The 26,891-nt window shown below is 39.0% G+C and overlaps 1 protein-coding gene across 1 annotated transcript in view; it reads right to left on the bottom strand.

The window, feature by feature from the left end:
• DNAH7 (dynein axonemal heavy chain 7) overlaps positions 1–26,891 on the bottom strand; it is a 249,669-nt gene that overhangs the window by 158,342 nt on the left and 64,436 nt on the right. The window contains exons 20-27 of the mRNA XM_046018191.1: positions 22,806–22,999; positions 21,154–21,352; positions 18,222–18,362; positions 14,070–14,282; positions 10,520–10,629; positions 6,389–6,557; positions 4,118–4,220; positions 3,870–3,997 (exon numbers count right to left, since the gene is read on the bottom strand). Coding sequence (XP_045874147.1) covers positions 3,870–3,997; positions 4,118–4,220; positions 6,389–6,557; positions 10,520–10,629; positions 14,070–14,282; positions 18,222–18,362; positions 21,154–21,352; positions 22,806–22,999 — 1,257 coding nt within the window. The remainder of the gene's footprint in view (positions 1–3,869; positions 3,998–4,117; positions 4,221–6,388; positions 6,558–10,519; positions 10,630–14,069; positions 14,283–18,221; positions 18,363–21,153; positions 21,353–22,805; positions 23,000–26,891) is intronic.

Consider the following 26,891-nt stretch of genomic DNA (forward strand, 5'->3'; position numbering starts at 1 on the left):
TTCATTGGGTTACCTGAAACACAAGGCAAATAGGAAAAAAGACGTCTTGCCTAACTGATCTGTTATGATTATTCCAGGTTGAGAACAAATAAAAGATTGGCATTGAGTAAGATCCTTCCAGTGTGTTATGTTAATTACTAATTAGAGGCTTAGGACTGCTATTTCCGTATGGTTACCATTAAATAAAGAATAAAATGTTAAAAATATACAGCTTGAGCAAATAAACTGGAAACAGAGAAGCTTAAGCAAGGGCTGGAAACCGCTACATACTTGAGGAAAAGAGAATGTAAGAGAATTACTATACAGATGGTACCTCTTTAAAAGGGTAGGTTCTCAACAACTATTTGTTTCCATGAATAAAAGAATGAATGAATGAGCCGGTCAGTCAGTGGGTCCCTGACTTGGTTGGGGTGGTGTGGTCTTTCTACGACAATATCAACTGCTGTTAGTTTTGGGTGAACACTCAGGTCTGCATGCTGTAGGCTTCCCCCTGACCACATCAGAGACTTCACAAATTCCTATTCAGAGTCTCTCAGCCCTACTAGCAATATGGCCATGGGACACCATGGAACAGACAGATCGTGGCCAAGAGAACAAAAAATGGAGTGGTAAAGACATTTCAAGGGGTTTTCATGATGTTCCGTCTGCTCGGAATCACCCAATGGGAATCAATTTAATATCAATTCCCACTGGTCACAGAGAAAAGCATCCTGCTCAAAATATTTTTAGGTGAATATTGTAATTCGATGGTTCTCAGTGTGTGAGAAATATGGATATGGTGTGATTTGGATGTGTCAGAAACAATTTGTTAGTAATAGCAACATGTTTAAAGGTAATTTAGTGCTCTTAAAAAAATTAAGTTCGGGGCGCCTGGGTGGCTCAGTGGGTTAAGCCGCTGCCTTCGGCTCAGGTCATGATCTCAGAGTCCTGGGATCGAGTCCCGCATGGGGCTCTCTGCTCAGCAGGGATCCTGCTTCCCTCTCTCTCTCTCTCTCTGCTTGCCTCTCTGCCTACTTGTGATCTCTCTGTCAAATAAATAAAATCTTTAAAAAAAAATTAAGTTTGATTTTGGCTTAACCAATGACATACTTTCTTGAGTCTAAAAGAAGAGTATAGCTCCAGTATCATACCAGGGCTTGAACAAATTGTGATACAGGTAATCAACATGAGCATTATCCTTCCAGAAAGCTATACACCAGGTTATTGGCTTTGTGATGTTAGAAGATCTAGAAGATCTCCATTTCACCATGGCTTCTAACATGCAACTATTCTGAAATGTTTATCGAATACCGATTCTTCAGAATAGTTTTAATATTAAATACAGCATCTCTAACGTAGCAATGTGCTTCAGCAATAGCCCTACTATGCAGATCTCCTCTCGAGGTACAGGATGTCGAAATGGGACTATTTGCATGAAACCATAGGTGTAGGGAGGTGGCAGGACAGATACAACTGGGTCTGAGTTCCAAGGTTCTTGTAGATCAGGCCAAGAACTTTGAACTTTTTTCTGTAGGCAAAACAACAACAATAAAACCCAATAGCTTCCTAAGTCTGGAAACTACAGGATTAGATTGCTTCCGAAGATGCCGGTAGGATTATTATGGGGAATTCTCGGCGGCTTATTTAGTAGGGAAGAGATGGGTGACAAGAGAGCGGCTGCAGTAAGACACACAGGGGAGCATGAGGAGGGATGGGAGGAATGTGTGATGTGGGACTAAGCCAGAGAAGCAAGAATGATGAGGCTTTTGTACAACAGGATGCCTGGTTTTGGCGACTGGCTGAGTCACTGGGTGAAAAGCGAAGCCTCAAGGATGACTCTAAAGACATTCTTTGGATCTCAGTAAGTTGTTTGTTGTTTGGTTTGTGTGTGTGTGTGTGTGTTTCTTTAAGGAAGATCTGTTTCTTTCTTTTCAGACTAAGACATTTATTCAAAACTGTTAGGTATTTCCATTTGTCCTTGAAAACAGATGTTCTGCGGCCACTCTAACCACGAAGACTGCACAGTAGGAAGGACAACCACAAAGCTTTCAGAATTTGAGAGCAGTTTTCGGCCTGAAGTAGAAGGAAAATGCATCACCTACAGAACCGCAAGGTGGGTGTCTTGGCGCCATTTCCACATGCACAGCCCATTAGACTGTGACGCACTCTGCATAGGGCATCAACAGACTCAACTAATAAAAGTCCCAGCTTATATGATTAGCAAGTCACAGATTTTTGCCTGTACAAATACTATGTATTCAGACTCACCTACTGAAGAAAAGAAAAACGTAGGCGAACAGAAGAACTGCTGCAAAAAGAGCTCCCCAAATGTAATTCACAATGAAAATTGCAGAATGCTTCTTAGATAAAAGAGGATTTACCAGTTTTTGTTTTTTAATCATACCTTCCTTCACTAAGGCAAAGTATTAAAACTTCTCATCTAATACATAAAAGTGCATGGAACGGAAATACTGAAATACATGGTAGCAATTAGTTGAATCAAAAGTCTCTTCAGTGGAAAAGAAAAATCCCTCAACTAGTCGAAGAAGCTGTCAATCTAACATGGGAAGAGCAGAAAACAATATAGGGCTTCGAGTCAGAAGATCTGGTTTTGAATCTGCAGTTACCACTGCGTTATTCTTCAACATTGTTCTCCATGCTCTAGCCATAAATGCAATAAAATAAAATGCAATAAATAAAAAAAAATCCAAGATACGGGGGAATGTCCTATTTCTCTCATAATCAAGGTTTTGTTTTTTTTAAGTGAAGAGTCTAGTCTATTCAATTAGCAAAGTATTTTGCTTCTTTTATCAGGAAAAATAAATTAGTGTTGGGTATAAAGGTCAATTGAGAATTGATGTGGGCTGTGAATTATTTCAATCATTAGCAATGCAGCTCTTTGTCCTATGACCATATTAAAGGAAATATTTTATTTTATATATTTTTTAAGATTTTATTTATTTATTTGACAGACAGAGATCACAAGTAGGCAGAGAGGCAGGCAGAGAGAGAGAGGAGGAAGCAGGCTGTCCGCAGAGCAGAGAACCCGATGCGGGGCTCAATCCCAGAACCCTGGGATCACGACCTGAGCCAAAGGCAGAGGCTTTAACCCACTGAGCCACCCAGGCGCCCCTAAAGGAAATATTTTAAAACAGACAAAAGTCTTAAGTAAAAACTGCCCATTGCAATATTATTTATGATGAAGGAAAACTAAAAGCAACCTAAGTGTCCAATGATAAGACACAGTTCCATAAATTTATTTACAGTTTGAATTATGTTTGTAATGATAGGAAAATTCTCATAATGTTAACCTGAAAAAAAACAAACAAACCAACATTCACAACTGCTGGATTCTACCATTTAAAATTTTCCTTTTAAAAGATATTTAAAACTGCAGGATACAATATAGTAAGCAATAGAATGGGTATCTTTTTCAGTATTTCCTAATTTTCCGTGATTATCAGTCTTTAAACGTCAGTTTGGAAGTTGCATCCACTTTGCTTATTCATTTTTTAATGGTATTCAAAGCTTTAAAAATGATTTTCAAGGGGCACCTGGATGGCTCAGGTGGTTAAGCGTCTGACTTCGGCTCAGGTAGTGATCTCAGTGTCCTTGGATCAAGCCCCATGTCGTGCTCCCAGCTCAGTGGGGAGCCTCCTTCTCCCTCTCTTCCTCTGCCCCTCCCTCTGCTTGTGCTCTGTCTCTCTCTCTCTAATGAATAAATAAAATCTTAAAAGAAAATAAAATTGTTTTCTGAAACAGTTTTCTAAAATACAATATCCAAAGCAAATATTTTGCATAAAATTCAAGGAGAGCATGTCCTTTCTTTTTTCATATTAACTTAGTATAGTACAGAAAGGAAACAGATGACCTAATTGGCCCTTCTGTACCTTCAGATTATCCGGCAGTTCCGATCGTCCAGCATATCCAGGGTTCATGGTTATAAAGACAGCACACGTAGGGTCAAGTTTTAACTCAGTTCCTTCAAACACTAGTATATCGACACCCGCATTAATACCTGTGGGTCATCAAGAATGAAATGACTTAGCAATTCCACATTTAAATGCAACTTGTACCACCTGTCATCTTCCATATTTCTACTGTTTTGACATAACGCAAAGACAAACCGGTCCATTACCTCTTTGGATAGTAAGAATTTGTTGAGCAACCACAGACAGTACTTCCAAATCAATTCGGTTAAACTCATCAAAGCAAGCCCAGGCTCCACAAGATAACAGTCCCTGGGAGAAAAGAGTAATGAAATTTTTCAATTTTATCTGATTAAATATTGCATTGAAATGTTGCATTTTCACCTGATATTTTCAAGGATTGAATATCCTATCAAGGAAATTGCTTATTCCCCTTTATCTTTAAAGACAGCATTTTTTTTTTAAAGAAATCCATTATTCTACAGGAGTAAGGAGTTTGATCAATTGGAAAATTGTCCATTTGATCGATAGCTTTTTACTTTCTGTGTGTCTTTTGACATTTAGATGTATACCTGTAATTTCAAAGTCTTTCTTGCTTTTTATGTACAAGTTGATTTTGTTTGCTTTTTCTATATGAACTTCATAGAGTAGATTGTAATAATTCTCTAAATAAGATGACTTCTGTTGCTAATGAGATTATTTTGTGGTCTGAGCCCCTTAATAGACAACTTACACAGTTTGAGGCCCGGTTTGTACTTCTAACTCACAGCTACCCACAAATATGTGCCATTTGGGCATTAAAGAAAACTGGACCACCAAGCTTGAGTAGCTCAGCCAAATTTAAATTTACTTTAAAAAAATCAATTTAATATTTACTGAATCTGCATTCTGTAGATTGTGTGTGTGTGTATGTTTCACTGAGTAGCTGGTATATTTCAGGCATGATGCATGTATCTTTCATGCAAAGAAACTAAGACTGTATCATACGAGATGTTAAGTAATTAGTATAAGGCCACAGAGCTAATAGAGGTTGACCTTGGATTTGTACACAGTTCCATCCACTGAACCACACTGAATTAAATGAAAACTCTGTCCATTTCAAAGAATAGCACATTTTTATTAGCTACTATGACTTTGATCTCTACATATAATAAGAGGATTAGAAACCACAGAGAACAAAAAATACTTATGAAGTCACATATTCAAATAGTTATCAGAATTGTGAGGTTCTTAATAGCAATTCCCATGTCTTTTTTATCCTGTACCCTATTATTCAGCATGATCCTCACACAAAGTATCTATATAACCAATACATACTTATCAGTAGGCAACTTTAATACTAAAAGAATATGAATCTGTATCAAGGAATTAAGAATATCATTCAAAAATTGAGTAGTACGTACCAGACTTTTCTTAAATGTTTAGGAATATAATGGCTATTCAAACTAAACTACACAGAGACTCTTTTTGACTTACTATTCTGTCTTAAAAATCATTACAACAAGGTTGTATATCATTACAGAGTATGATTAAAATGGTCATTTGTCATTCAAATGTTTTCTTGATATGTTATTATAATTTTTACTTTTAAAATCTTATCCTAATTGTTTCAGCATGACAAATATAGAGACTTCTTATATTCCAAATCTGTTATAAAATCACCTTGCCTATGCCAGCTAGGAACAGTTTACTGTACAGGGTAGGATTGGTATATATATATTTTTTGTTTGTTCAGATTTCTTTTTAAACATTACCTTTTCTGAAGAAATTTTGGAAATAATTATGGAATCTTAAAAAATCAGAATTACAGAATCTTTACAGAGAAACAGACATAAACAAATAAACAGAACCTATAATCCCAAATGGCTAATTCTGCGTTTGACTGTTCCAGCTAACATTTTAAAGAATAACAGCCAGTTTGCAACAAAGGACTAAAATGACCAGACAGTCACAGCTTTATAGACAGGAATGTTACACTTTTAATTCCTCGTTTGTAATCTTACAGACGCCTAGAGTGGGAATCTGACTCAGTATAAGAAAAAAAAAAAAAAAACTAACAGGGATTTTAAGTTTGCAAGAAAAGATTAACTAGAGAATATCTAGTTAAGATAAGATAAGATAAGAAAGTAAATTACTGAATCATTAGCTGGTTAATAATAAGAGCTACAGGTTAAAGACTTTAGATTTCCCACAGTCTTTACATGAGGTCGTGGTTCTCAAATTTTTAGCCGCCTCATCGTACTGAAGGCACAGCCTTCCTGCCTATTAGTCACACTGACCCACGGCAGCAGGGACTGGAGACACGGGTAGCGCTCCTTCTCCCGTAAGCTTGTGAAATAACCCCACTTCTCTGGAGAATGGAGATAGTGCTTTAATTTTACTTAACCTACAATAAGTGTTTTACTTGCATGAAATTGTTTCATTTTAAATAACCTCCCTCTCTGAGCTGTTATTTTGTAAAGAAATGAGTCAATTCAAACCTTAAAGAACTTTCCTAAAGCCAGATAATCCAACCCATCAGAACAGTTGAAAACAACACATTGTTTGGCCACTGCTTTTGCTAAATCTTTGGTAGTTTCAGTCTTTCCAGTGCCAGCTGGCCCTTCAGGGGCTCCTCCAAGGTGCAAGTGGAGGGCTCCAAACAAGGTTCTGAAATAGAAGAAATAAGCAATCTTTATAGAATAAAGTCATTTTTAATACATATTATGAAAAGAGGAGTTTAAACTGAGAGCCACATTTTCCACTTCCTCTTCAATAATTTCTTCCTTCCCATGAACCTCTGAGAATCTCTGACGGTGGCCTCCTTTATCTGTTACTGTGTACACTTCTGACACGCTGATTACGTATGACACAATCAGAGCACGCACACTTGGAATTCAACGCTGACTCTGGTCAAAACGGGGAATTCTGCTGACGCCCAACCACCCCCATCCCCGCAACAGCAAGCACTCAGAAATGCTCCACAAAAAAGTCCAAATAGTAACTTTTGAAATACCAGCCATTTCGAAAGAATGAAAGAGAAATCACCAATGAAGAGGAAACGCAAAGCTTTCGGTAATTGAGTGCTAAAGCCAGAGAGGCACGAGTTGTTTGGGAATCTGCATACAAACACACACAAGTGTATTTACAACCACACGGAAACAGAAATACTCTTTTTTCTTTTCTTTTTTTTCTTTCAGATTTATTTATTTGAGAGAGAGTTCTAGCAAGGAGGGGCGGGGAGCAGAGAGAGACAGAGAAAGTCTTAAGCAGACTCCATGTTGAGCCCAGAGGCCAATATGAGGCCCAAACTCACAACTCTGTGATCATGACCTGAACCAAAACCAAGGGTTGGACGCTTAACCAACGGCACCATACAGATACCCCAAAACAGAAAAATTCTTCTATTGAATAAGGTGCAGAGCTGGAATGGATTCACGTATATAAACCCAGAAGCCTTGGAAAGCTGGTTGATCTCTAAATGGAAACTAAAATTCCTCTAGCAGCCTACTGGAGAAAGACAAAGATCAACTACAGAGGAGATAGGAAGCTTACCCTCATGGCAGCACCCAGTGGAACCACTTCGTGGGGGTAGGGCCAAAACTTTCAGTATCCATGGGCACATGAACCCAAACTGAGAAATTAACACTGAAATGTTGTTTTGGACCAAAGAAAACCCTAAAGCTCTTTTAAGAGATAAATGTGACACGGCTCCACACGGACACCTCCACAGCTGAGAAAACAACCCTTCCCAAAATGAGCTCATGCGTAAAACCACAGAGAGAAAGAGAGAGAAAGAGATCAAAGTTAAGAGTCAGACTTGCAGTGGCAGATGGACAAAGGTGCAGGAGAATAACTATATACAGGTACTCTGGTTTCCTGATGGTTTATTTAATGAAATCTTAAATGAAAAGCAATAGGGGCACTGTTGGTTAAGCGTCTGACTCTCGGTTTTGGCTCAGGTGTGGTCTCAGGGTCATGAGACGGAGCCCCGCATCATGCTCTACACTCAACGCAGAACCTACTTGACTTCCCCCATCTCTCTCTCTCCCCCTCTGTTCCTACCCCCACCCACTTTCTCTTTCTCTAAAATAGATAAATCTTCTTCAAAAAGGCAAGAGACGTAAGAAAATTGTGAGAAAAATCAGCTTTATAAAAGAGAAAACTTGAAATCTAGCAATGAAAAATACAGTTATTAAACTTTTTAGAAAGTTACCAGATTAAATGGCAGAGTAAACATAAAGAGCAGAATTATGCACAAAATAAATATGAGGACATCACCCAGGAAGAGACCAAGATGGTATATCAGAAAAGTTGAGAGACAAAGAAAAAAAAAAAGAGAACGGGAAAAAAGTAAAAATCGAAAGCAATGGCTGTGAGGCACCTGGGTGGTTCAGCAGGTTAAGCGTCCGACTCTTAGTTTCAACTCAGCTCATGATCTCAGGGTCCGCGCACTGGGCATGGAGACTGTTTAAGGTTCTCTCTCCATCTCTCTCTACCCTCCCCTTCTCACTCCCTCCCCCACCCAAATAAAACAATAAAAAGGAATGGCTGAGAATTTGCCAGAATTGAAGAAAGATATGAACTGAAAAGTCTCAAGTGGAACACATTAAAAACTCACCCACGTATAGTAACATTACAATGAACCTCAACAATAAAGAGGAAGTCTTAAAAACCACGATAGAAAAAAATTACCTACAAAGCAATCGCAGTAACAGACAACTGAGCAGTACCAATGACCGCCAGGAGAACAGTATCTCCAGGGACCTGAGGGGAAATTAGGTTCACTTACAGTTCTATACCTAGCTATCTTATCATTTAATAAATGAATGAAGACCACATTTTGTCTAAAAAAGCATTTTTCGACAAAGACTGTTAGAGCTCACTATTTGCAGAGCCTCACTGAAACGATTACTAAAGGATCTTACTAGTAAGAAGAAAAATGAAACCAGAAAGAAGGCAAAGGAAGAAGCAATGGCGAGTTAAGACAATGATAAAGTTTTGGTAAATACATATAAATATCACATGTAAAAAAATACAAAACAGAATATAAATAGAGCAATCTATGCCGGATCATCTTATCTTACAGATAGGAACATTGGTCACCTAGCACCAGGGCATATAGAAAGTGGCTAGGAAGCTTGTAAAAGAGAGGTCAAGAGTAAAGATCTTTGGACAGAGCTGTTAGTGTGTTGTTTATTTCTGGTCCCTCTGTAGAGAAGAAAGCACTTGCCCCTCTCCCAAACTACCTGAGGGGCTTTAGAGAACTCTTCAGAAACGTTGGCTCACTGAGCCCTGGAGTCTGTGTAACACAGGAACTGCGAGTACAATCACAACTTAAAATATTTCAAGTCAAGAGAATGCCTATAGCTATTCCTGAGGGCAGAGCTGGGGAAAACAGTGACAGTAAGAGAGATGTAGTCATACTACTAGCAAAATAAATGTGTATTTATCATCTGACCAGCTGTAGATCCCACCAGAAGGAAGCTAGACTTGGGTCATGTTGGATGGGACTCTGTGGAGGAGGCCACCTAACATCGGAGAAGACACCAAGGTAAGTGTCCGTGTGTAGCTGACCTCAGAGAGAGGCTGAAGCAAGTCACCAGCAGCCACCAGAGAAGGCATTTTCCATAGGTGACTGGGTGGGTGGGGGAAATTTCCAAAGGACCCACATAAATATCCCATGGGAGATCTGGCACATCTAAGCTTGCATCTGCATCGAGGACACTCAACAGCCAAGAGATAGTTGCTATACAGGACACTTGTCACCCATGACAGCACCTCTCCCTTTGCTTCTCCCCTCCTCCATTAACCCCAAGACTGGAGGAGCCACGGGTGAGCTATGGAGGGATGAATGCAAAGGACAGGGATAAAACTGACAAAAGATTGACCACATTTGCCTCCCCAGATGAAGGCCTTGAGCTTGTGTCAAGCTCTAGCTGGGAGAGAAGGGGAGTTTCAAAGTGGATGAAAGATGTTGGCTTTGATATTAGACCTACATGGACTTTGACCATCTGAAAAAATGACATTTTAATATAGTTCTTGATACAATTTGGAATATGGGAGATGCAAACTAGGATTAAAGTTGTTAAAGCCCTTTTATTATTCAGAAGCATGATAGAAAAAAATTTCAGTGTAAATACCTATGAGTTACCTAATGGAGATATCCAGAAAGCATGTAGCACAAGTTTACCGGAGAGACCTTGGCTGGAGATAAGGACTTGTGGATCTTCAGAATGTAGGCTATTAAAGCCTGCAAGTGGACGAGACTTTTGGGAAACCATGAAGCATGAGACAAAGCACCACATGAAAACAGAAATCTAGAAAACTCTGTGTTTCAAGTAGCAGGCTGCCTCAAAGGATCCAAAACAAAGAGAAAGTTTCAAGAAGAAAGATGAAATGCACAATGTGAATAACAATAGCAATATTGGGCAATACTTAGCCCCAGAGCTAAGAGGAAAAAGCCAGCAGAGAAAGAGAAATCGAAGTTCAAGTTGAGAAACATATTAAGAGTCTAGGAAAAGATAACATAGGATACATTCACCAAGTGGAAGATAATCTGTTTCTTTTAAACATTTAGTGGTCTAAGGATGAAATTTATTTCCAATAGACCCTTAAATTAGTGAGTTTACCTGTAACATCGATCAGTGAGCGGAGTAATAACCAGCCGAGGGGAATTACCCAGATACTCATATCCATATCGTAAGCCAGCGTTGATCATCTTTGTTTCTAAATTATTCTCCTAGGAGAAATCAGAGAAAATGGAGTTAATTTAAATAACAAAATTTAGTCAAGTTGGAAACAACATCTTTAAAATTCACTTTTCAGAGAGACCTGGGTGACTCAGTCAGTTAAGCGTCTGCCTTCGGCTCAGGTCAGGATCCCAGAGTCCTGAGATATGGCCGGGGTCGGGCTCCCTGTTCAGTTTCTCCTGCTCCCTCTGCCCCTCCCCCCAGCCAGTGCTCTCGCTCTCTCAAATGAATAAATAAAAAATCCTCAAAAAAAAATTCCTCTCAGACATCATTAATTCACTAGAAGAATTCAATATCTAATTTCCTTGGGTAAGTCTGAAGTCACTGGCTTCAATTTTTTCCATAGGTACCTTTGGAAAATATATTTGTTCCTTTTCTCTCCTGTATTTGCTTTTCTTTTTACTTGCTAGTGCTTTTTAAATTAAGGTATAATTGACATATAGCATTAATTTCAACTATAAACATAATTACCCGATATTCATGTATATTATAAAATAATCACGGTAAGTCTAGGTAAGCTCTATCATCATATGTAAGTACAGTTTTCTTATAATAAGAATTTTAAGATTTACTCTTAGCAACTTTAAAAACACAATATGGTATTATTAACTTTAGTCAACATACAGTGTATCCCATGCCCATGACTTATTTGTAACTAAAGGTTTATCATTTTTGACTCCCTGTCCCCATTTCTCCCACCTTGCCACACTCAGCCTCTGGAAACCACCAATCTGCGCACCATGTCTGTGGGCTTGGTTTGTTTTAAATTGCACATTTGAGATCATATTGTCTTCGTCTGACTCATTTCACTTAGTGTAATGTCCTCAAGGTCAATCCATATTGTTGCAAATGGCAAGATTTCATTTTTTAACAGCTGAATAATATCTCATTTCCATATATACCACATGTTCTTTACTCATTCACCTGTCAATGGACATTCAGGTTGTTGCTGTATCTTATTGTAAATCTCGCTGCAGTAAACATGGGCATGCATATACCTTTCCGGGTGTTTTTGTTTTCTTCAGAGAATACCCAGAAGTGGAACTGTTGAATCATAGGATAGTTCCATTTTTTATTTTTTGAGGAAACTCCATCTTGTTTTCTGCAGTGGCTGCACCGATTCATATTCCCACCAGCACTGCACAACGGCTCCTTCTTCCACACCCTTACCAGTGTTTGTTATCTTTTGTCTTTTGATAATGCTCCTTCTGAGAGCTGCGACAGGCTCTCACCATGGTTTCGATTTTCATCTCCCTGACGGTGAGCGATGCTGAGCCTCTTTTCGTGAACCTGTTAACCGTCTGTATGTCTTCTTTGGAATAATGTCGATTCAGCTCCTTTGATCATTTGCAAAACAGGTACTTTGTGTTTTTGTTATTGAGTTGCAGGACTTATTTATATATTTTAGAGGTTAACCCCTTATCAGATGCGATTTGCAAGTATTTTCTTCCGTTCAGGAAGCTGTCTTTTCATTTTGTTGATGGTTTCCTTTGCTGGGTGACACTTTTTAGTTTGATGTAGTCCCACTTGTTTGTTTTGCTTTTGTTACCAGATCAAAAAGAAAAAAAAAAATCCTTGCCAAGACTGAATTAAGGGGCTTAACATCTATGTTTTCTTCTAGGAGTTTTATGATTTCGGGTCTTCCATTCCTGTCTTTCATCCATTTTGAGTTCATTGTCGCATATGACGTGCGACAGTGGCCCGATGTCAGTATTTCCTACATGGCTGCTCAGTTTTCCCAACACTATTATTGAAGAGACATTTCTTTTTCCATCGTATATTCTTGGCTCCTTTGTCACAAATTATTTGAAATATATGCCTGAGAGTACTTCTGGGCTCTCTGTTCTGTTCCATTGACCCATGTGCCTGTTCTTAGGCCAATACCATTCTGTTTCGATTACTCTCGCTTGGTAATATAATTTGAAACCAGGGAGCACGATGCCTCCAGCTTTGCTCTTCTTTTTCAAGACTGCTTTGGCTCTGGTGCCTTTTATGGCTGCACACAAATTTTAGGACTGTTTTATTTCCGTGCAAAATGCCTTTGGAATTTTGACAGGGATTGCATTGAATCTGTAGATGGCTTTGAGTAGTAGGAACTTTTTAACAACATTAATTTCCCAAACCACAAGAACAAAATATCTTCGCATTTATTTGTGTCTTCTTCGATTTCCTTCACCAATGTCTTAGAGTTTTCAGTGTGCAAGTCTTTCACCACCTTGGTTAAGTTTGTTTTTAGGTATTTTATTCTTTTTGATGTAAGTGGGGATTTAAAAAAAAATTGTCTGGTAGTTCATTATTCTCCTATCTTTATCATTAGCTGTTCAATTCATTTTGACTACAGAGTGGGTATTATATTATTGCCATTTTACAGGTAAGAAAATTGATGCTTACAGACAGTAAGTAACTTGCCCAGGTCATAAATCTGGTAAAGGAAGGGTCTGGCATTTGAAATTACTCCACAGGGAGCTCTTATCCACTTCCTCTCCTATGGGTTTCCAAGGGTCTGGTCCTTACCTTTTCTCCTCCCACTCCATACCTTTAAGCCTTTCACAGAAGTGAATCTGCTCAGAATTTTTGCGTCCGTATCTCCAGACCTCCTCAAAAGTTTCCTCCCACTCTCAACTGGCCCCACCTTGTCCACTGTGCTAACTGTTCTACTCCTCCTGCCTTCCCGGGTGTGACCACCATCACCACCCACACAGGTGTCCTAATAGAGCCTTCTTTCTGGATCATGTGTACAGTTCCTTCAGTTGATCAGCAAGAGGAAACTTTCATGATTAAATCACAATAGAAGGAGCGCCTGGGTGCTCAGTGGGTTAAAGCCTCTGCCTTTGGCTCAGGTCATGATCCCAGGGTCCTGGGATTGAGCCCCGCATCAGGCTCTCTGCTCAGCAGGGAGCCTGCTCCCCCGCTCCCTGCCCTTCTCTCTCTGCCTGCCTCCTGTGATCTCCTTGTGATTGTCTCTGCCTCCTTGTGATCTCTGCCTATCAAATAAATAAATAAATAAAAATCTAAAAAAAATCAAAAGAGAAGTCTGATTTTTTAATATTCTTTAGATATATCAAAAAATCTAAAAATGCAATTTTAAACTGCCCAGTTCAGGTATTTTAAAGATTCAGCAAACATAATGACTCATTTAAAATGAGTAATTTTTTAAATAATCACTCAATTTGTGTGTGTGTCTCTATGTATATGTATTTATACATTTGAGTATGGATTCGGGTATAGATAAAGATATAGGTTTTTGTACAGATGATACATAGTCTTTTGCTGCCTTTTCTTTAGTCTGGAGAATGCTTGTGTGGGTATAGTCAGCCATCAGCAAAAAATCCTGTATTACTGATACTATTTCCCATGTGAGGAAGCAAGCACAAATTAAACAGCTATGAGCTGAAATTGTCGTGTAATAACATTCAGTGATACCACTTACCTGCCAATAGTACCTAAGCTGACTTAGCCACTCGAAGTCAGATTCATCACCAACTTTTTTTTTCACAAGTGTCGTGAGGACATCTCTCGCATGGACATCCAGCACCACGAGGGCTCCCAGAGTAACACGATTCTGCTTGGACAACTTGCCACGGACCAAAGTCACAATGTCATCAATTTGCATGTTACATTTTTCCAAGTATTGCTCAAGAGCCTGAAAGAAAATGAGATATAATTATCATAATCAGAATTTTTCTGAACAAAAACATTTTGAGCTAGTCTGAATGAAGTATTTCTGTACATTTTCCCCCATATGACCTAATTTAAAAATAATTTGTTTTTCTTACTAGGAAAGCATTAGCTGAACAAGGACAATCTGGCCAGATGCAGTGGACACACGTGGCTTGTGTCTACTCATCGTCCTTTCCATTTCTATTTCCACTCCGGTCTGCTGCGTGGTCCCAGGGAGCTGTCCATCACTTTGCCCCACTGCATGGCAACAAGGGGTGGGAGGAGGTGTCACCCAACCTGAGCCAATCATCGTTCTTCCCAGGACCCGCTCTACAGGCAGAGGGTGCGAAACAGTGCTTCTCACTAGATTTGGAGGATCCGGAGTATGCCCGTCTGAAGCCACCACCAGCCTTCATCCCCACTGCAGAAAAGCCCGCCAGAGACTAGCGGAGTGGAAGGACATAAGCTGCAGTAGCACCGGTGCCCCGAGTCCCCGGACTCCAGCGGCCTTGTGGTCCACCAGGCCTCTCAGGACTGCTGGGTAAACTTGCTGAGCTGGTGAGCAATGCTAATTCTGACAACCAGGCTTGCTTTGGGATCTGGTTTTCGGTGGGGCTAAACTGAATCAGTAAGTCAGAAAAGAGAAGAGGGTCTATAATGAAAATCAATTTCGAATCAGTGAGAACCGCCGCACTTAAGGGAAGGGTCAGTACACTCCAGCAGGCTGCTGTGGTCGCGTTCTCCACTCTCATAACATTTAACAAACACTGGGCACTAAGGAGTGCATCGCAGTCCTTCAGGACCAGGTAACAGGTAGTGATGTAACCACAAGGAAGCATTTCCAAGAATGAGAAAAAGTTTAAAGAACCGGGCTGGAGACTGCAAGCTGTTTCTCTAAGGGGCACTTTTCTTAGTCCTTGAATGATTCTATCTTTATTTTTAAGGAGGTAATTTTTTCAAAAGTTTGGTGCGTGAACACTGTTGCCTTCATATGATTTACCTGATCGATGGCTATTAATTCTCTTCGTAAGCAGTAAATGTAAACTTCTGTCCCACCTAAGTTTCAGTAGACGTAAGTGTTTAAATTCTTAGAATCAATTAGTGAATTTAAGTATGTTGAACATATAAATTAGTAAGAACCAATTTGATCCTAAGAACCTAAGCCACACCACTGGGCGCATCTTAGTTTTCTCATTGGTAAAAGTGAGGATCATGTGAACCTTATTGGTTCTTACACCCTATAATTCAACACAAAACATAAAATAAAAATTTAATGTTTAGACCTGACAGTACAAATTATATGTCCATAAGAATTTATTACTACACACAGGAACAGAATGTTTTCTCCTATACTAGGAAACCAGATTTAGAACGAAAATTTAACTTCAAACTGTGATAAACTGAGTTCTTTAGGAGCAATATTATATGAATCAACGATAATTCAGATTAGAGAGATAGGGAAAACAATCATGATATTGATAGCATTTTTGTTACATTTTCCTCTTTGTGAACCATTCTGCACAGGGAGTGAGCGAATGAATCTAAAGGTAACTACTATTATATTCTGCCAAAATAAACCCTATCTGAAATCAAATATTTTTATCATACCTAGATCCTTCTACATATGCAATGATACCACGACTCAAATCACATCAATATTTGCCATATCCTGAGCTCGGTGATAGCAGTGATTCTTTCATTCATCTCACAGTTCCTCTCATGCCTCATGCGGACTGGTTCCACAATCACTATTCACTGCATAAATAAATCAGACAGGTCCTCTGGGAGCATGGCAGGGTAACACATAGGGCTTCTGTAACATCAAGCTCCAGACAGCTTGGGATGTTTGCAGAGAATGGAAGTATCCAGTGCCCCAAGAGGCTGCCAAGAGTCTCCAGCTCCACCGAAGTCATCAGTTTCAAATGTGAACCGCACATTAATTAGGGGGGAAAGGATCAACACATACAATACTAAAACATATGCTAGCCTCCCATGATAAAACCACATGCTAAATTTTTAAAATACCACCAGGGCTATAGAATACTAAAACATGAGCTAGCCTTTCATGTTGCTGCTACAGAACTTGAATGGCCTAAACATGGATGAAAGACAAGCAGGCACAAGGTGCACAGATAGGGACCAAAGGCATAATGAAACAGGGCAGTCGCAAGCAGATGAATAGGAATTAATTTTTGAGGACACATACAAAGCTTACTTTCATATCACGAAACTTAGCTGTGAAAGCACCATAAAATGCAACAGAAGGGGGCAGTCTGGCAAGCACCAAACAGAGGTGTCACTTGCAAGTCTCGCTAAGCCACGGTTTTACAGGACTTTTGAGTCTGTGACACTGAATCCCCCTCAAGCAGCACAGGTTCTCATCTCGCCTTTCTCTGTGAAGGACTCCATGCTTGCACCATGCAACATGAGCAGAGAAAAACTGAGTAGACTGATAAATGAGTCAGTAAGTAACCCAATCTCTGCTAGAAACAAAACACAACTCCTCTTTGTATCTGTATGCAATGTGATAAGAATTAGGGGCAGATAGCTTTGAGCAGAGGACCCATGGTCACGGGAGTAACCTAAACTACATGTCCCTCGAGATTCAAATTCTGCTTGGGAGATAACTGGAAGCATGAAAAAGCTATCATTTACACTTAATGCTGGACATCGACTCCTGCCTTTTGCAGGTTGCTTAGAGTGAGGCCAAAGATAAACATGGATTTGACAGAGGAGTAGAGGTTTGATAAATACCACATTTAAACCGAAGAAATTTGGAAAATGCCTACAAATTTGTCTAATCTGCTCCCATTTACTTCTTTGTTCCCTGCGGACTATGTCCCCACAGTGGTGAGTGATAAAGTTAGTATCGTGATTTGGAGAGCTGACCAGCAAGCAAGGAGGGAGACCCAGGAGGCTCCACGTTGCCCCAGTAGCCTGCATTGGCGATAGAGGAAACCCTCTGTGCGGGGAGGTTGAAGAGCGGTAGCTTAAAAGTAAAGAGAGAAAATGAATTCTCTAGACTCACTGAACAAAAAGAAAAATGCATATGGTGCTAGAAGCGAAGAGCCCAGAAGTAACTCCGAGAGCTTACCGCTGTGAGGGAAACCCCTGTTCCCCAATGGCCTGTGTTCCGTGAAGACAGACTTTTTCTGGGAAAACCCTGATTTCCCCTGAGCCCTTATTCCTTTACACAGGAAAGAAATAAATGACCTGTTGCTAAGTTTGACAGAGCTAAGCATGTGTCACTCAGCTCCTTCCTCTATGGGATCTGCCTGCTTACAGAGAACATTAGTTCCTCTCAAACCTTAACACTATCAGCATTCAACAGTACCTTAGAGCTAAAGACAATAATACCAAACTCCATGTCAAAAATATATTTAAATTTCATGATTTTAAACAAAAGATCTATGACTACTACATTCCAGTTGTCATCAGACATTGCATCAGTCAGCTTGATATCCTATCTCAAGGACAGGAATGTTGTGCTGATTGTGTTAATTGTGGTTTCTGTTATTAATTACTAACAGAAATCCGGTTAATATTATTAAATTAGTATAACTAATATACTACACTATTTAAAATTAAGCATCACTCAAAATATTATTCAGAAATCAATACATTAAGAATAAAAATGAAAACAGTCAGAATTATTCAACCAATATTTTGTCTTCATAGGGTGGTTTTACTCAAGGCATGAAAGAGAATTACATTATTTTTCCTCCTCATCTTTCTGAGTTTAGGAAGTTTCTTACTTCTATTACCATTCTATTTTTAAAGGTACAAAAACGTACAGGATCGAGGCTCAAGTATCCTTGACGATTTAAGAGGACTGTCTTCATTTTGTTTTTTATAATTAGTGTATTCTGGCAATAGCAGTAGTTGAAAAAATGCTAAAAAACCTGAGGGTAATAAAGCTTACCTCTTGTCCTGTTGCAATAGCTGTTTGTACCTCCATCGTCCAAAAGGTTTGAGATACACAGAGCACGGTCTGTCCTGGCCAATCTCTCACCCAGTTAATTCGCATATCTTGTGTATAGGCGAGCATTGCAGCTCTGATTACCTAGTTGGAAAGAAAAATGCGAAGGATCCTTTTACAGTTTACTTGACTGAGCTAAACAATGAAGAGCTGACCTCCTAAACAGATTAACTCACACTGTTCAACTTTTTACATCTTAGTCAATTACAAGGACTCACAGCAGTGGTTAGACAATTTAAATTCCAGTTTATCCATACACCTGTGACCGAAAAAATTACATTCCATAGCATTTTGTTTTGTTGATACGTGATCAATCTGTGTGCACCATATTACATCAAATACTCGTTTGACCAGTTGTAGCCGCAGATATCTTAGATGCTTTTGGATTGATTAAGCACAAGCAATTTTATTTTGAAATATAAATTTAAGTCTTTCCAAATGCGATCTGTCAAATCCATCAAACAGACAATAACTGTCTTTGAACTTCATCAGATGCCCATTCGGCCATGGGCTCATGAATACACACACACAGAGGCAAACCACACAATTCCTCTCAAGTTCGTTCTGCGTTTCCAGACCTCGCTTCTTAATCTGTAGTTAGGTGCCCGAGGCCATGATGACAAGCTCAGGTGTATAATTCATTGATGGAGAGTTAAGTACCAAGAAAGCCAAGAAGTCTTATTTATGCTCTTTGCTACATGTTTTATGTCAAATTCATGTACTTCTCCTCCATATGTTTTCAGTGGATTGACATATCCACTTTTTCCACCAGGCATACTGAGGAATATTCTAATCTTTTCTGTGTATCAACCAAAAATATTAATGTTGCCTGTGAGGTGATACCCGCTTTAATGTTTGATTTCAGAGAAGACTGTCAGAATTAGATTTTTCTGAGAAATACATAAAGGATATATGAGCTGTTCTGGATTTCTAGTCTAGCAAGATATTTATGGAGCTGAACAGAGATGAAGGGCAGTGTTGGCTAGGGATAACAAAGCAAATTTCAAAGGCTAGAAGGAGCCACAGAAAGGGCAGGTGAAAATGAACAACTGAGAGATGGGAGGCACACAGAAAATGGAAGGTGCTGTACAGAAATGTCAAGGATGGAGTAAATACATGTTCTAGAATGGAAATACGATAGATAGATGGAAAGTGTGGAAAGAACGAGAGGAAGACATTAAAATCTAAATCACAATTTCTACATAGTTGGATGAGGAGAAATATGATTATGAAAAGTTCTTCAATATTGTGTGTAAGATATATTTATGTGTGCCATATATAAATATATGTATATATACATATATGAATTTATATATATTTTGGAAATAACATACACATGATAATCTAGTAAGATAAAGGGGCAAACGTGCCAAGAACATGACTTTTTAAATTTACAAATGACCCCAAATTCACTTAATTTAAGCATGCTTGAAAGAATGCAAATGCATACAGTAAAATATAGTAACACACATATCTCCCTTTGTGGTACTTTATGCTGCAGTTGAGTAACATATTTCAGTAACACAAACTTATACATAAACATTTAGGGAAGATACTTCCTACACAATTCCTTTCTACCCCATCTAAACGCTCTGGAATAGCAACCAAAATAACTTTCCTAAGCGCTTTGACAAAAAAATTTAGAATAATAGTTGTAATAGTATTAGGCCTAAAAAATGAGTTATCACTGTGCACATCAACTAACAAACCATATAACCAAGGCTGCTAAGTCGTGCTCAAAGTGGAATTCGTCTACATTGCTTACAGCTACATGTATGAGAATCTTATTTGTCAACATGTATCAAGGCCTATGAAGTCTCATCTCTTTGACCTAGTGGTCCCACAAATAAGTAGTTATCATAAGAAAGAATTCAATCAAAGAAACCAGCTGTATCCACATGGATATTTAATCCACAGTAGGGAGAAATGACTTTACATCTACTTAAAAACTATTATGCAGGCAGATATTAAAACTATATTTAAGAAGAGAAAGAAGCACTTAGACACATGATATCCACTGAACACTTAGATTCTAATGAATTTTTTCAATAATGTGTGAGAGAATCTGAAAAATCAGTGAAAACTGTCGTTAAGATATCATACCATACTTTCTTCTCATTCCTGCTCTCATGATTCCCAACTCAATCATGATTTTTATTCTTGATGAAGAACTTGAATGCTAAGTCCACATTACAGTGAAAAAAAATGAATTTAAGTGCTCAACTAATCTATATTTCTTGCCATGACTTGAAATTTTCTACTAATAAAAATAATTACAAATGACTGAGTTGGTGTTTTATGAGACATGGAAAATATGAAGTGACTGTTAAAGGAAGTATTTGTGATTTTCTAACATTTTGGTACATATTTTGTATATAAACAGGACAAAAGGATTCACTATGGAAACATACATGCAGGGAGATTGATGTGGAACTATAGAGAGATGCATTCAAGGCAAGACTAAACATAGACTTTGTAGACTGAGGTGTGTTTGATTAATAATGAAAGAACTAGCATGTGGCTGCAAGAAATGGGACTTATGACTAACACCCAAGTTTTCTGTAGTTTCGACGGTATTTTATCCCACTTTTCAAGTGAATTGCCATAAAATTAATTTCATAGACCATATCTTTGTCTTTGAGCTATCTATTACAATTGAACTGGCAATTCACGACTCAATTTCTGTCTAAAAAAAAAAGAAAAAAACCAAACAGTGCTTTTATTAATGATACATTTTTTTATATAAGCTTAACCAAAATGGGGCTCAAATTCAGGTCCCCGAGAGCCAGAGTCCCATGCTTTGCCAACTGAGACGCAGGTACCCCATTAATATTCTACATCTGTACCGGAAAAAATGATAAACACGGCGAAGTACCTTGTGGATGGATTTAATCATAACTCTCTCCAGCTCCACCAACCATTTCTCCACTTGGCCTCTGGCTTTGGCCGTTGAAATGGTCTCCGTGAGCTCCACAACCTCTCCTTCACTGCTCTTCATGTGAGTGATGTCTAAAGTTTCTGTAAATTCTACTTTTGCAATTCCTTCAAAACATTTCTTCAAGTGAGGTTGCACCCTGTTGGGGGAAAAATGTTTAAGAGAATTAATCAAATGAAAGCCATTCCTTATCTGTCAGTGTTCTTTGTGTATCAATCTTCATTCCCAGTGTATAAATGTGCATCGTGTGTTGGGCCCCTACCTCGATGCTGTCGGAGAGGAACAAAAGACATGATCCCTGCCTGTACGGATGACACAGTCCAGGAGGAGGTCATCATGAATTGAATAATCACAAAAAGATCTGCTAAACTGTAATTATAACAAGAGCTACAGAGGAGACACCCGTGAGGCTTTGTTTCCAACACAATGAATTGAACGATGTTAAAAGTAACGTAAGGAGCAAACCAGGCTTAACGAACAGATAACCCACTAATTGGAAGAATCTTCAAATGCACAAAACTAACTTTTTCAACTGGGATCTTCAGAGACTACTTAGAAATAGTGAACTAGGTTCAGCACTTTACACACTTCACAGTTTATTAAATCAACTGCTTTGAAGGTTTTCAACTACAGTTGTTGTAATATAGATGGGAAGGCTAAAGTCCTCATTTTTTGGCATGTTACCAATAACCAGTTGAACTCAATAGGCAATAAAGAAGCATAAAATTTCAGATGGAAATCTGAGCCTAAATTTGTCTTTTTGTCTGGATTACTTATCTCCTACTTTGAAGGCACAAGGCACAAAACTAACAAATTTAATAAATATCCATTCACTTTATGCTAGATACTAAATATACACATTCTTCTAAGGAATTGAGAATCAGCATTGGGGGGAAAAAAAGTAAAAAATCTCTGCCGTCACGGAGCTTATATTCTGCTAGAATAGACAGTAAACAAGTAAGTACATTACAGAGTTCGCCAGATTGTAAAAAGTATGCTGAAGGAAAAGAGGGCAGAGAGATAGTCCAGGAAAGGTGGCTAGGGAAGGCTGGAATGACTGTCATTTTAAATACAGTGGTCAGGGGAAGTCTTCCTGAGGGACAGACATTTGAGCGTGTTTCCACGAAAATCTAGAGGAGGTAAAAGAAGTCATGGATATTTAGATAAAGAGCATCTTATGGAAAGAGGACAGTACACCAAGAGAGGAGGCTGCCTCCTCTTAGAGTGGAATTGGAAGGACTGTAACAGAATGAACAAGAAAACTAGTGGGGGATACATAGGAAGGATAATGCGAGACCACCTGTGTGGGTCACTGCAAGCCACCAGAAGACTGAAGTGTTCTGAAAAATCTGTAAGAGAAAATAAAGTATGAAATCCTCCCCAACATGTATCACATGTGGAAAAATATCCCTCAATGATATTATGTTTGTAATAATTATATTGGTTACTGATAATATTTAGAATATTTTTGAACATAATTATATACATTTACATTCTACCTTATTTTAAAAATTAATTTAAACAGATAAACACATAGTCATGTGTTTACACATAGTACACAAAACCATGTGTAATATATGTGAGTTACTTACCTAGTGGGATCTTTAGTCTCAGACAGTATCTCAAGAAGTTCATCATTAGACAAGAAAAAGAATCTGGGGAAGAAGAGACGTTTCTTTTCCAAATATTCATTAAGTCCTTTAAGAATGAGTTCCAAAAGTTCATTTGATTTTTTCAGCCTTTCCAGCATTCTCTCAATAGATACAACTTGTAGAACACGTTTGTCCTAAAAATTAAAAACACCAACTCAAAAATATTAGGTACCAGGTTTATTTGTATTCATATTACATGAATAGGACACGAATAGAACATGTTTTTAATTGAACAAAGGTTAACCGAAATTTAAAGCGAATATTTTTAAAAAGCAGTCCTGCATAGTCGAGGTCTAACTAGCCTCTTTAATCAGTAAGAGTCACGTTGACTTGAACCATAACAATAACGCTCAAGTTTCTCATAAGTTGGAAAGAGTGAGAAGCAGAAAATGAGCATGAAAGAGAGGAGAAGAGAGAAGACCAGAGGGGAAGGGAGGGGAGGAGGGAGCAGGGGAGGAAGTGAGAAGGAGGGCGAGGAGGAGGGCGAGCACCAGCCACAGGCCAGGGGCAAGAACAGCGAACTCACAGGAAGGATGGGAGAAACAACAGTATGAGTTGTGTTCGCCTTTTACTCTTGGGAGAAAAAGCATTTAAAAAATGATAAATCATCATTATTTCAGATGTTATTATTATCAGTAATAAAATAATACAAACCCTGTTTTATAGCTATAGATAAATCTGTAAGCATTTGGGGGTGAAGAAAGGAGTTTCTGATAAAAATCTTATACTGCAGCGAATGTATTTGGCACGACACGGTAATTCTGCTTGCTGACGCACTCAAGTTCCAGGTCTAGTCTTCCTGAACTCTCTGGAAGCCAGACTGCTCTACTGTGAAGGCATGGATTTCTGAACACTTTGTCACAGAAACGTACCACTATGAGCTGTTTGATTTAACATTATTCAAATATGGTCAAGTTTTTATTTTTTTATTTTTTTGAAAGATTTTATTAATTTATTTGACAGACAGAGATCACAAGTAGGCAGAGAGGCAGGCAGAGAGAGAGGAAGCAGACCCCCTGCTGAGTAGAGAGCCCGATGCGGGGCTCGATCCCAGGACCCTGAGATCATGACCTGAACTGAAGGCAGAAGCTTTAACCCACTGAGCCACCCAGGCGCCCCTTGTTTTGAATTTTAACAGTGTAACTTGGAAACACAGCAATTTAATCAAATAATATAATTATCATTAATACCTGTTTTCTCAATAAAACAGGTTCCTATGAAATATATAACAGATCATTCTATTCTCTTAAAAGAGATAATTTTAAAACGACATTTTCTTTCCTAACAGTTTTATGTTTAAATAGCATTTTTAAAAAACGCATGTAAAAAGAAGCATGACAAAGACTCAGATCCTAATTTAAATGTACAATTCATCCAGTCAAGAAAGGATCGTGGAGTACTCTGGTACTCTAAATACAAAAACCAAAATGACGTTCTCAGAGTGCCACCTTCTGGTAACACGTGCCTTTCCTTGTTGGAAACAAAACAAAACAAACCAAGAGCTGAACAGTTGCTAGTAAATGTGAAAAACTCCTCCGCAAGTTAACAATATTTGTTTCATTCTCAGCCAAAGAACTTATTGCAGTATTGCTGTCTCGGGTCTGAGGTTTGAAAGCTAAAGAAAAATTCCGCTATTTAAAACAACAGGTCGGGGCGCCTGGGTGGCTCAGTGGGTTAAGCCGCTGCCTTCGGCTCAGGTCATGATCTCAGAGTCCTGGGATCGAGTCCCATATCGGGATCTCTGCTCAGCAGGGAGCCTGCTTCCCTCTCTCTCTCTCTCTACCTACTTGTGATCTCTCTCTCGCTGTCAAATAAATAAACAAAATCTTAAAAAAAAAAAAAAAAAAACAGGTCATATTTCTTTCCCCAAATCTTACAATTACAGAAGAGATACTTCTGGAAGCACTTAACGTTTAAGTAAAAAATTTTATTGGATTCCTGAGGTCAAACCTACTTAGACAGATTAGCTCAATGAGAAAAAACGTGAGCGCTCGGTATGAACAAAGGCAATAATCTCTGCACCTTTGTGTGCGGACTTCAAAAATAATCGTCTCATGACTGGAAACTAAAGAACCTTCACTGTCTTCCTGTGAGAACGGGACCGTGACAAAGACTGCATCAGCTAAAGGAAAGCGCAGGCCTGGTTCCTACATCCCAATGCTACTTACCACCTGTGCGACCTTGGACCACTTACTTAACTGGAATCTGTTTTCTTATCTCTAAAATAGGAATAAGAGCCTCTTCCAAAGCTGTTACGGAGACCAAACCACAGAAAGTACTGGAAGCCCCTGATCTGGTACGAGCATAGGAAGCACATGGACATATAACCGCCTTCATTCTCTCTTCCGCCACTGTCTGTGGAAGAGACGGACAGACAGACTGATGCTACTTGGGGTGGGGCGGGGGGTGGATGGAAGGAGGGAGGAGTTACTCCGCTCCCTCAGGTTCAGGGAGTTAAAACGAACAGTGTATAATCTGCCACTCTTCAGGAAAGCTATTCATCATTGTAAAATGAAACTGGCTTTAAGTCCCTTTAAGTTACGCCATAAAATCTAGCTCCGCGGGAGGCGTTCCATCACTCTTCGCAGACACGCGAGCAAACACAGACGAGGCGAGCCTGCAGACACACAGGGCAACTCAAGGAAAGTGCAGGCCTCCATGGGGCACCAGGATGGAACTTACTAGCTGTGTTCTCAGGACATAACAGTAAGACGTTCTAATAGGAAGCTACTAGAAATTTGAAACTTTGTATGACTCCCTTGACACTCTCATTACTCTCTGTCTCCTGGAAGGGAAGAAAAAGAATGACTGACTGTCATATATATTTTTGTTGTTGTTAAAGGAATAATTTTACAAACTGTATGTGTCTTCTTCTGCTTCACAAGTATCACTGCTCTCAGCAGCTCAAGGGACAATCTACTGGGTGATTTACATACTTGTAAGATACTCATTAAACCTTTTAAATACTAGGAGAGGAAGTGTGGACTCACATCGTTTATATGACCCAGAATTTAAAACTCTACTTATTTCTCCCAGATACAAGTTTGGACCTTGGGGTATGATGTCTTGCATATCTTTCAGGTTTCTTCCAAGGCTTCTGGCAAGGGAGGCTCAGTGATATGAGGGCCAGACTACCTAGGGTCAATCCAACCAACCCAAATGTCCCCATTTCCAGTTCTCATCATCCTACTCTTTCTTGGCAAGTGATCTACATTTTACATAATAGATCTGGCAAGGCTACAAATTAAATTACATTGTAATTCACCAACCTACTGAATCAGACTCTACCGCTTGTTTTTGGCTACATCAAATTTGTAGCTGGGCAAAATAAGAGGTTCTTTGAGGGCAGTCACCGTAGCTCTTTAGTCCTCTGACTACGCCTTGAGTAGAGCTTCAAATTCTGAATTAAGCCATATCATTCTTTAATTTCTCCAGTGCTTTTAAAGAATTCATCCCATCTTATATCTTTTATCTCAAATTCCTACCATACTGACTGATTCCAGCAGTCACCTGGTCCACCAGAGCATTGCCTATAAAATAGACCTCATTCCAGGAGACCAAGAGCATAATTCAAGTGATTTTTGTACTGCATGTCAGGTAGTTCCAGGGTTCCATCTTCGAATGGGAACTACATTCTCACCATCCTCAACTAGGCCGTATAAACAATCTAGGCCATATAAACTAGGCCATATAAACAATCCTAGTTCCATCTCTGAGGTGTTCATACGTTTAGTGCAAAATAGAATCCTTCTAGGTACATTAAGAAAAAAAAAAAAGGGCACTTAACAGAGGGAATAAAGCGATTACAAAATCATTAGAAGGTCTGGGGAGCATACTCCGAGCTCTGCCTCTGCCCCAAGCAGGACAAAAGGATACCACCACTGGCACTACCGCATTTGAGGACATACTATGGTGGCTGTGAATCCAGGGCTCAGCACTGCCTCTAAACCCCTATCAAACTGATGACCAGACATTGAATTCTTGCTGGAAGAGAAGAAAAAAGAAGTCATGTGCTCATGATCTTGC

Source organism: Meles meles, chromosome 9 (assembly GCF_922984935.1).
Source record: "Meles meles chromosome 9, mMelMel3.1 paternal haplotype, whole genome shotgun sequence".
Lineage (NCBI taxonomy): Eukaryota > Metazoa > Chordata > Mammalia > Carnivora > Mustelidae > Meles > Meles meles.